Below are 12021 nucleotides of genomic sequence, written 5' to 3' on the forward strand. Positions count from 1 at the left end.
CTAGGTGGATTCCTAGAGTTCAATGGGGATTCTATTTATTTGGGGCAGTTCATCCTTAGGTAGATTCCTGAGGAACCAACACGGATTCTTTATAACAATCTATCTTTTATCTAACTGAGTTCTTTATTCAGAGTTTAATCTTGTGCTTTCTTACTTTAGGGTTAATCTTTCATCATCAGTTTTGCTTGTTTTTGTTCTTTAGAACCTTTGGGCCTGTTTTATCTTCGTATGGCTTCCTTTCTAAAACCTCGTGAAGGTTGATGTCACTGTGTTTCTTCCTATCTTTTAGATCTGCAAGTTTTTCCTTGTTGTTCGGAATAAGTGTCATTTAATTACATTTGCATCCTCGAAATTATCTTGTTTCTTTAAATCAGTTAAGCCAATGACCTATGGGCTGGATGAAGAAAAGTGTGTGGATTGTCAATCTTAATCCAAAAACCGATCCAAGAATGGGTACCCTAGCGCAGAACTTTGTGAAATTTAATTTTGATGGATCGAGTTTGGGTAACCCGGGCCCGGCCATAATAGGAGGGATTTTAAGGAATAGTGGAGGAGAGGTGTTGAGGTTTTTCGCTGGCCCTATTGGAGTTGCCGGTGCCACGGAGGCTGAAGTGAAAGCAGTCCATCAAGGGTTGAAGTTGTTAGCTAGAGACGGGGTGCATAATGTTCTTGTTAAAGGAGACTCTTTGAATGTCATAAGATAGCTCAAGAAATCTCAAACTCCTCCATGCCGTTTTGACCACCTTCTCAACAAGATGTTGGATTGGATGGATAGATCTTCTTGGTCCTTTCATCAAGTTCGGCGCTGCGCTAACCAAGTGGTCGACCGTCTTGCTAGGAAGGGAGTGTCCAAGGATGAGCTAGCACTTTTCGATTCACTCCCCCCATAGCCCTCCTCTCTTTTTCTCTTGTTATTAATTTTTGTTTCTTCTTATCTTCTTCGTATCTTGACCACCTCGGTCTTTTTTTCAATAAAATCGGCTATCAAATTATCAAAAAAAATATCAATCTTTCCATCGAACAGTCCATCCTTTAGGCTAATTCCTGCTGGTTTCTAAATAAATTCCTTCAAGACACATAATTTCACAATATCCTTACAATTTCTTCTATTATTTTGCCTATCCTACATCAGCGCATCTTATAATAAGGAAATTTTAGCTCCCATAGAAGTGGGAGCACTAAAGGAACTACGAACATGCCTTAACTGTCACAAACCCAAATGCCCATATCTACCCCAGAGCAAGGAACTAAAGAAATAATAAAAAAATAGATATTAGAGCATGGCAGAAAAAAGTACACGAAACAAAATGGAAATCTAAGATTCATGATCACATAGTAAAAACCTGCAAAACAAATAATATGTGGGTGCAAGAAGATTAAGGCTATTGGAATAGAAATGGGAAAATGGAATTTGATTGTGAAATCAAAGAGAGAGAAAGAGAGAAAACTAGAAACAAAAACAGGAAACTGAAATTTCTTTCCACACACACGCAAAAAACAAAAACAAAAAAAACAAACTCGAAATCAGGACAAGAGATATGTCGATTGACATAGCAAATGAAAGGTTGAGGCCACAAAATTAAAAATGTAAGAAACACATGAATTCAAAATGAAAAATAAATAAATATGTGTGGTCCCCGATCCGAGAGGGGCGGCGGGGGACGTGCCCCACGCGCTAACAGTCTCAGGATCATCCACGTGAATGAAGAGCTCTACCAAGGAACTCTTGAAAGAAATGCCCCTCACAGCATGAGTGGCGATACAAAGGTGAGATACCTCTCGATTCGAGGACTAGCCCAGATTCGAGGCGTACCTTAAACAAAGAAGAGTCGCTATCCAAGGAAGTGGGCCAAGGATCCCATACTATGCTCTGTTGCAATGGATAACCAGAGATATAAAAGAAGGTTCGTGCCTAGTTATGAATTCGGAAGGTCCAAAGAGCACCGCATCCGCCCAAGTGCAAACACCTGGTCTCTTATGCCATTTACTTAATGATTTTGAAGAGTTTGGGCGAAAATCATACGAAATGGGAACACATATCTCCGAGAAGACGTCTATCTAATCATGCATGTCAGAGATGAATAATAAGCACACATAGAAAAGAAGTGTCGCCTAATAATAGCTAGGTTATGAGTGTCATACCTAATTGGTGTCTGAGTTCTGGTGTGCAAACACATGCATGCTACAGCTAAAGGTATAGGATCTGTACTTGAAAGTAAGAAAACACAGCAAAACATACAACACAAATCAACTCTATATATGACTGGACAAGATGAATCCTAAAACTCTAATGCGACTTGACTCGGACCAAGATGGCCGTCCATCCCAGCTGCTCTACGTATCCCGGCCTCGGGAAGAATCGGAGTCAACGTAGTTCGATGACCTATTCTAAACTACGATGCCTAACCATCTAGAACCGCTATCCTAGACTCGATCCACTAGACTCGACTGATTTTTTAAAGCTTTTTATACAATTGTTTAAATTCAAGTGAATTGTAATTTTTAGGACTCTCTATATGCCCTAACTAATGCAGGTTGATTAGCCTTAAGCTAATGCAGGTGGGCCTGTGGGACCCGATCCCGCGAGAGGGGCGTGGTGGCGCGAGAGCCGCCACGCACTCTCCCTTGGTCTCTCGTACCCACGCGATTGGCGACTCTGCTGGGGACAACCTAAGTTAGGGTTTTTCTTTTGATAGGTTGTTTGATTGTTTGTTTGTTTGTTTCAGAGTTAGGGGTCTGTCCTAGAGTTATAGGAGCGCCTCCGTCCGGTCAGTCGGCGATCCACATCGCCGAGTGATGACTAGAGTAGGATACGCTAGTCCACCCTTGGTTTTCCTTAGGAAATACAGCCTAGTCACATATAGGTTGTAAGAATCACCTGCATTAGCCTAGGGCTAATCTGCATTTAGTTAGGGCATATAGGGTGTCCTAAAATTCACAATTCACTGGAATTTAAATAATCGTACAATAAACTTTAATAATTGGTCCGGTCTTTTAGATCGAGTTTAGGATAGAGGGCTAGGTGTCTTAGGCATCATAGCTTAGAATAGGCGCGAAGAACTACGTTGCCTTGATTCTCGTGGAGGCGGGGATACGTAGGCTTCTTTGGATGAATACCAGACCATCTGAAGACTCGGGCTAATCACTTTTAAAACTGTTGAAACAATCAAATCACTTAGGATTTTCCATGAAATTAGAATTTTAGGAGAACTTTCACTTAGATTGAATCCAAACCAATTAAGAAATCAAGATACACATTTAGGATTCACATTGAAATTAGATCGTAGGATGCATGTCACATAGATAGCACATTAACAGAGAGTTGAATGAGCCATTTAAAATGAATTTAAAAGAGTTAACTTTTGGAATTGAAGACCGATTATCGGGCAGGAATGGTGCATGTGGTGGATAAATCCCCATACCTTCCATTCTTGTAACCAGGTAGCGAGTCTAGATTTCTGGTTAATTATGGGTCCTAGATCCCACATCTAGGTGGCGACTCTGTTAGTCTCTTTTGTGTGGAATTCGGATTGCCTTAGTGATCCCAAGTTCACATAAAAGACGAATTAAAATCAATAATAAAAGGCACACGCCAATCGCGTGGGTACGAGAGACCAAGGGAGAGTGCGTGGCGGCTCTCGCGCCACCACGCCCCTCTCGCGGGATCGGGTCCCACAGGGCCCTACATCCTATGTGTAACTAGGCTGTGCATCCTAAGGAAAACTATGGGCTGCCTATATGCTTCCTAGTCTAGCCATCGGTTCAACTAAGCGATCAACTCGAGGCCTCCTAACTCTAGGGACACTCACACGACAGGACACACCATATCAATACAAAACAAGACAGACTCCTAATTCTAAAACACCCTAAACAACTAGAACATACTCCTAACTCTAGGGGAAGATCTTTTTGAAAATGTTTTGAAGAATTTTTGTATTTTTGGAGGATTTAAAATGTTTTTGTTTTTAAAGGTTTGGCTGGACTTGGGATATGAATCCCAAGCTGCACTACGTACCCCGTGGAAAGGGATCAAGCCAACGTAGTTCGGAACAGAATTCCTAACTACTCTCCTAATGACTCAAGATTTTTGAGATTTTTGGATTTTTCAGATATTTTGATGTTTTTGAAATTTCTGAATGTTTTTTGAGTTTTTGACACCAGAGGACAAAATCCTATCATCATAAGGGGAGGATAGACTCCTGAATATCCCGCAAAGGTTGGACAGCATCCTATGCTTTGCGGGGGGGAAAAAACAGAATAACAACTCTGCAAGGGTTGGACAGTATCCTATACCTTGCAGGAGCGGATAGAAAAACACATGATTTGATGAGAGGTTGGACAGAATCCTAACCCCTATGATGATAGAACAGACTCTTGAAAGACTGACTCTCTGGCTAAGGACAGACATCCTATGCTAAAGGACTGACTCCTATACGAAAGGACTGACTCCTAATGCACAACCCTAAGAGGGGAGGTGCTAACGAGACTAGGCTAGTCTCCTAAAAGAAGAGGAGATAAGAAGGGTGCTAGTGAGACTAGGCAAGTCTCCTAAACACAGAGATGGGCTCCATTGCCCTTGCAATGATAAGAAGGATACGGTTTTTAACAGACCAAGTCGGTCCTTAACCTAAAGGAGGTGTTCTATTTGAGACTTTGATTGTCTCCTATGTATGACTCGCTAATGAGACAAAGCTTGTCTCCAAAGGATTTGATTATGTTTTCGTGAGACATAGCTTGTCTCCCTAAAACGATGATGATCAGTAGGATAAATGAGACACGGCCTGTCTCTTAAAAAAAGCTCTTTCATTGCCCTTGCAATGAATGGGTTTCTGATATCTAGGGGATACACATATAAAAGACTGGTCAAGTCTTTTGAAAAGAAGAGGGGAGTGCTACTTGGACTGAGCAAGTCCCCTAATGATGGGCTCAGGCTGGCGCCTTCATCGCCCTTGCAATGATATGCAAGGAAAGACAAATGACTAAGAAGGATATCTAAAAGACCAGAAACTCTCTATATAAGGAAAGAGAATGAAAAGAGTACTACCATAGCTAGGTAAGTCTCTCTAAAAGAATGGGCTTGGGCTAACGCCTTCATCGCCCTTACGATGAACATAGACTTTAACCTTTTACTCTCAAGATATGTAAAATTAAATTCCAAAAGAATGAATCACAGTGTAAATGAGCCTAGGCCAAAATTTTCATTATGTAAATAATCACACAAAGAGTTATATAACCAAAAGGGAACTAAAATCAAAGACTAAGTCCACATTATTACATCACATAATGCACAGTTTAATCACATCTACTAAAATCTACAAGAGTAAAGCAAAACAACAGGAGTCAATGCAGGCCAATCTATCATCTTAAATCCAAGTCTCAAAACTATTGGCAATCAATTAGAAAGCTAATGACTTAAGCACTTCCGATACACTATCTCACACTTGCTAATTTTAATTTTTTTTCACTGAATTTAACAGACAAATATTGAGAGACTAACTGAAATTGACACTGGACTCCAACTAAACTTCGTATAACAAATAAATATTGAAAGACTAAGATTTAACCCTCATATAGGGACATCAATAATTTGAAAGAGAGAAATGCTATTTTGGAAATTTCTCATAAGGATTAGAGAAAACGAAAAGAATCTGGTCATTTATATGCATTATTATGGAGTTTAAAATTATGACTATAGTCTTAGCATGACTTATTTTCTTTATTAAAGCACAATAGTGTCGGCATTCGAGTATAGACGGGCATCCTCACAACCACGCTCTTAATATTTCCACAACCTATTCTGTCTTCTGACTGCAATTGGAATCCTCACAAAAGACTCTTATAAACCACTAGAGAGATAAAACCCCTAGTATACAGACATTTAAACATGGAAAGGACCAAAGAAATTGTATCAGCACAACTATATTTTGGTATTCTCACAACCTCTCTCGTCTTTTGAATGTAATGACAACTCCCGTAAAAGAATTTTGCAAGCTATAAGAGCGTCAAGCTTTGAGCATACAAACATAAAAGACATGCATGTGCTGGTACCTTCTATTTCAAGGTAAATTAAACTAGCATGCCGAATAAATCTAATTTTATACTTCCTTCAATCACTCCTGCTACTACAAATCAACAATTTTAACTCCTAAACAACCACAGATTCATGGCTCAATTCCAAAAATTGCAACCATAAATTCCCTTTCATAATATTCTTTAACTGAAGCATAAAATATCTTAAATGAAGCACATAGCATAGATTCTATGCAAAGGAAAGAGTAAAAAATATCAAGAAAGCAATCAATTATAACAGATATGTTGTTCAAATGGCCCAATTGTGCACCTCGCAATTTAACAAGACTAAAACCCTGTCCTCTTCACTCTCTCTTTAAAAAAAAAAAATCATGCATCATCCAATACACATTCAAGCATTTTTCCTGAAGGAATTCAGAGTTTAAACATTATAACAATGAGATCAATTCCTTTATCTACCACTGAGATAGCACAAAATTAAAAAAAATAAAATAAAATAAAAATGAAGATCAAAGAAATTAGAGCTAACTTACCTGTTCAATGACAATGATCCGATCGATTTGGGCCTAAACCAGAATCCGAAGCTCTGAGATGATAACAAACAGCAAAGAGAACACATGTCTTCTAACCAGAATCCACCAGATCTGACCGGAGTTTTGCCGGAGCTCAATCGGAGCTTGACCGGAGAAGATGACACAGAGGGTTAGGGTGTCGGTTGAAGAAAGATCAGATCTCGGCCGGAGCTCCGACGAGGTCACCGGGGAAGATGATCGGAGAAATGAAAATGAAATCCTAACATCACTCTCTTTTCCCTTTCTCTCTCTCTCTCTGCTTACAAAAAACCTTAGATCCCCTTTTTGATTTCTCAGATCTAAAAGTTCTTAGGGTTCGAATGAAGCAAAGGAAGAAACTAATGATGAAATAGCTTATAAATGGAGAAAAATAGTCTGAAGAAGAAGCTAAGAGTATGGCTAACCAGAGGAATGACCGGATTTTGGCCGGAGGTGCGATCGGAGAAAATGTCCAGAAAATATGGAGAATGATCTGGGGTTTTGAAAGAAAAATCAATAGATTCACACGAGAATTAGAGAGAAAAAATAAGAAGAAATTTCTTGATCGGACCTGGCCGGAGCTAAACCAGAGAATGATCGGAAAAGGTATGGCGTCGAGATTGCAGAGCTTCCCTCTCTTCTTTTCTCACGGATTTCCTCTTTTTTTTTTTTAGAAAAAGACCTAAATTCATATTTATAGAGAAATTTGGGGGATTGATATCGACAACACCAATTGATGGGCGCGCGGATTTTTGATAAGGCGCGCCCGCATTTTTTGTCCTATTCGGCTTAGGCTCGACACCATCCAGGATAATTCGCCCCCCTTTTCCTGTTACACTGCGGACACTTTTTCGGATTGTTCGCTAGGCAAACGCGCTCGGAATTCGACGAAATTTTACAGGGACCTTGGTAGGATCCTACCCTAGCTTAGGGTGAATTTTGAGACCCTAGTTCAATCATTTGATGGGGTTTTACACAAAATTGGAAGGTTCAGGGCACGGTCAAAATGGGGTGTCTACAATATGAAGATCAAAAGGGAAAGGTATGGCAATAGATGATGAAATAATAAAATACAAGTTCTAAAATGAGGGTTTCCCAATTAAAAAGGAAACTAGAGCACTAAGATAAACTTTGATGGATCAAGTTTCGGCACTCTTGAACATTCAATCATTGGAGATATTATCAGGGATCATTGTGGCGTGACAAGATTGGCCTTTCCTGGGCGTTCAAAAAAAAAAAAGATTAGCCTTTCCTGGGCGCATGGGACTAAGAGATTCTGTAGAGGTAGAAGAAATAAAGGACAGTTGGGCATGACACTTCCAAAGGGAAATCTACTGAAGGAATCAGAAATCAAAATAAAAATAAATGATTGAGAAGAAAAGATATGGCTTTTGATGCTTACATTGAGAGTGAGAGAGAGAGAGAGACTGGAAATTAAGCCATCTCATTACAAAGTGTAAAAAAATAAATAAATAAAACAACACGAAACATAGGGCCATTGAATAGGAATCTACATGGAGTTAAAAAGAAAAAAAATGTAATGTACACAATAACTAATGAACTGCAAATTTCTACAAATAAACTGCAGATTTCATCATGAATTCAGAAAATATAATTGAATTGGAATGAAAATTATCACAATAACCAACAAAATATACAAGAAATAGTGAAAACTAATGAACTTGGCAGCAAAATCGAGAATTCTACACAACAAACTCAAAAACTAAGACATGAATTCGAACAGCTACAAAAAATCAACGACCAAACTGAAAAAAAAATGCAAATCGATTGCGAATTTGATAAATAACAGCGCACAAAGCACGGAATATAATGAAAAATACCAGATATCTTCTGGAAAACCATATCTGATGAGCTCCTCATTCTCGTGCTTGTCTAAGCCCATGAAAATTGTGTAGTCTCCAGCCTCTGAGCGGGCCTTGAAGTAGAAAACCATGGCTTTTTCTTCTTCTTCTCCGCCCAAACCCTAGACAGAAAAGTTAGGGTTTTGAGATCGGAGAGAAGAGATTTAGAAAGGGAGATTTGAGAAAAATGTCAGAAATGATGGAGTTGTTGATTGCTGAGGATATGAGAGAGAGAAAAAGTGGGGGCGGAGAGGGTAAAACAAGGGGGTAGGAAAAGAATATATTAAACGCCTCGGCCGACTCAGGCGGAAGGCAGTGGTTACAAGTTGCTAAGCTTTTTACCTACCAACCCACTAAGATTTAAGAAGACTAAAATACCCTTTTATTTTATGGGAGATGATCTTTTGACCCCCTCTGCAGTACGCATTCGCCTCCCTTATAACGTGAACATTGGGCAACTTTAACGCTTTTTGACGTCAAATAACGCTAACAGGGGCGAATGCTTACTGCAGGGGGTGAAGATATCATCGCCCTCTCTTATTTTTATTCTTTCTTTTTCAATCGTTCGTCCTTCCAGCTTTCATTTTTATTATTTTTAGAGGTTACGGAGGGTTGAACAAAAAAACACGCGGACAAGAAAATAGAAAGAAACTTAAAATCGGGTAAGAAAAGGAATAAAATGTGAACAAATAGAATAAAATAAAGTGAAAAGTACGTAATGGGGCTGATGTTTCGAGAAATTACGGATTTCGGGCATCTTTTAAAACAAAGATGAAAGCTAATCTTCAAAATTGGGTGGAAAAATACCCCAATACCCTTCTGACACCTCCCGTATGTTGGTCCTCATCATTAACTTTTTCATTATTTTACTAGTTTCTTCGGAGGGAAAACTCCCAGTATTTAATGCATCTCACCCCATTTACGTTTGGCGCACTGCACGAGGTTTCGTTGGGTTCGTCTGAATGTATATTTGAACCGACAGAAGCGTGGGTTCGTTTGGATCCTGGCCGTTGGAAATAAGTGCAAACGGAAGAATGCTTGACACGTCGTAAATAAACTTTTCTGAACGGTGGGCCTTTGTTGACAGCTGGTTTGGTTTGAATTCGAAATTTTCGTTTCAACCAAAAGTCCCTTAGGTTCACTTAAATCTTGGCCGTCGCCAATATGCATAGACGGTCGGATCAACAACACGTGAACATATACAAGGAACGGTGGCGTCCTTTACTAATACCGCTGGCGTTACTTAAAAATTTAAAACAATACCGTCCCACCCTTTGCGCTCCCCTCTCATTTCAACCATTTCCATCTCTCTATATTCACCATCTTCTTCATTCAAACCCTTGCCTTTCAATAGTTTGTTCAACCCACCCTTGCATCTGTTCATCAAACTCCCTTCGTTCATCAAATCCTCTCCCCACAATCTAAAGGCAAAATGGGCCCAAAGAGATCCAAGAAGGCCTCAACAACTGCACCAACTCTACAGGTTCCTCCTGTGGAATCACTAGTGAAGCGGGTAAGGATGAACAGAGAGGTATGAAAATGATTTTTTTGCATGTTTCATGTTAAACTGTAAAGTAACATGATATCTGAAAAAAATGGGGTCCCCACCGGAGTAACATCCTTTTCTAGGTTAAATGGTCATGTGGAAAAAACACTTAAAATAACGGTGGTGTTATCACCTACCCGGTGGCGTGAACAGAATACCTGTGGTGCTATCGATTCGATTTTGTGTAAATAGCTCGTAGATTCGATAGTGATGTCGTTTCCGGTGGCGTTTTCGGTAGCGCTATCTATTCGACCTTTCATCATTACTAGGTAAATTCGATAGCGCTGGCGTTTCCTGTAGCGCTATCGATTTGACCTTATTGCTGTGACATGGTACATCCGATAGCGCTGGCGTTTCCAGTGGCATTTCCTGCAGCGCTATCGATTCAACCTTGCCGCAGTAACATGGTTCATTTGAGAGCGATGGCGTTTCCGGTGGTGTTTCCGGTAGCCCTACCGATTCAACCTTGCCTCATTAATAGGGTTCATTTGAGAGTGTTGCCGTTTCCGATGGCATTTCCTGCAGCGCTATCGATTCGACCTTGCCGCAATAACAGGGTTCATTCGAGAGCGTCGGCGTTTCCGGTAGCGCTACCAATTCAACGTTACCTCATTAACAGGGTTCATTCGAGAGCACTGGCACTTCTGGTGGCGTTTCCTGCAGCGCTATCGATTCGACCTTGCCTCATTAACAGGGTACATTCGATAGCGCTGGCGTTTCCGGTGGCATTTTCGACAGCGCTACCGATTCGACCTTTCCTCATTAACAAGGTACATTCGATATCGCTGGCGTTTCCGGTGGCGTTTTCGGTAACGCTATCGATTCGACCTTCCCTCATTAACTAGGTAAATTCGATAGCGCTGGCATTTCCGGTGGAGTTTTCGATGGCGTACTCATTTGTCGATGTCGTTATGTGATTCTGCTGTGGCATCATTACATAGCGATGGCGTTATATTAATTTTCAGTAGCGTTTCTGGTGGCGTACCCGTATAAAAGTTGTATTGTACACTACGTAATAGGTGAAGAACGCCACCGGGAATTTGTGTTACATTATGTTTCCTTCCCACGTAAAAATTTAACTCTTCCTCACTGACCTGCCAGTGAGGAAGAGTAAATCTATCATTTGTTGAGATGGTTTGGGTCATTATGTTAGGTGTGATTTTGATTGCAGTTGAAGAACTTAATTACGTCGTCTTGTTTGCAGGTTCCATATGATTCGAGGTGCAGTGCCACCAAATTTAAAAACTACTACAAACAATTAGCCTTAAGGAAGGAGCATCTGGCAGTGTTGGGGAGGACTTCTCCACGTTAGTTCGGAGAATAGATGACATGCCTGTAAACCGTGCCCTGCTAGAAGAGTTGATTCCTACATGGGAGACAACGGCCAAGTCCTTTAAACTTGGTGGGCAGTTGGTACCATTTAGTGCCCTAGACATGGGTGCCATATTTGGATTGCCCATAGAGGGGGAGCCAATTAAATCGTGTTAGGCTAAAATTACCCCATTCAGGCAGTCATTTGCCTCATATAGTTCCATTGATTCTGATGTAATATTTGATAGGCTGAAAGAATATGTAGTCGATCTTCTCAAAGTGGAGGAGAGTGTACGACTACTTATTTTGCTTTTGTTTTCGACTTTCTTATTCGTTACAACGAAGCACAGAGTCAAGCCTGTGTTTTGTGATTATCTTGGTGGTGGTGGTGAGATCTGTAAATATTCGTGGGGAAATAAGGTGTATGATATATTAGTGGAGAACAAGGCAAAGACGGAGGCGGGACACAAGACTACATATTTTCACGGTGTGGTAGTTGCGTACCAGGTTAGGATCGCATACTTATTCCACACTGCGAACTATTTAATTAGATTATTCGATGATCAATTTTTTAGATTTGATTAAGTGTATAATCTTCTTGCTCGTGAAATCACAGGTCTGGTTTTATGAGCACACCGGCTTCGTAGCTCCCTCCAATGCGAATGCCGTGCCACAGTATTTTAGATGGGAGGGATACAAAGCCGGGAAGTCCACGGACCAG

At 40.4% G+C, this 12021-nt stretch overlaps 1 protein-coding gene across 3 annotated transcripts in view; it reads right to left on the reverse strand.

Annotated features, from left to right (window-relative positions):
- The window catches only part of LOC143853821 (uncharacterized), a 34615-nt gene extending 25817 nt beyond the window's left edge, over positions 1–8798 (reverse strand). Inside the window, exon 1 of one of the 3 annotated variants that reach the window (XM_077363543.1) lies at positions 8423–8785. In XM_077363543.1, coding sequence (XP_077219658.1) covers positions 8423–8535 — 113 coding nt within the window. In that variant the 5' untranslated portion in view covers positions 8536–8785. Of the gene's footprint in view, positions 1–8422 lie in introns of all 3 variants that reach the window. The other 2 variants (XM_077363538.1, XM_077363547.1) reach the window with 2 other exon arrangements.
- Between the last annotated feature and the right edge of the window lie 3223 nt (positions 8799–12021).

The sequence above is a fragment of the Tasmannia lanceolata genome, unplaced genomic scaffold (assembly GCF_043159265.1).
Source record: "Tasmannia lanceolata isolate RefF3 unplaced genomic scaffold, GAP_Taslan_0.1 ptg000003l, whole genome shotgun sequence".
Classification (NCBI taxonomy): Eukaryota; Viridiplantae; Streptophyta; class Magnoliopsida; order Canellales; family Winteraceae; genus Tasmannia; species Tasmannia lanceolata.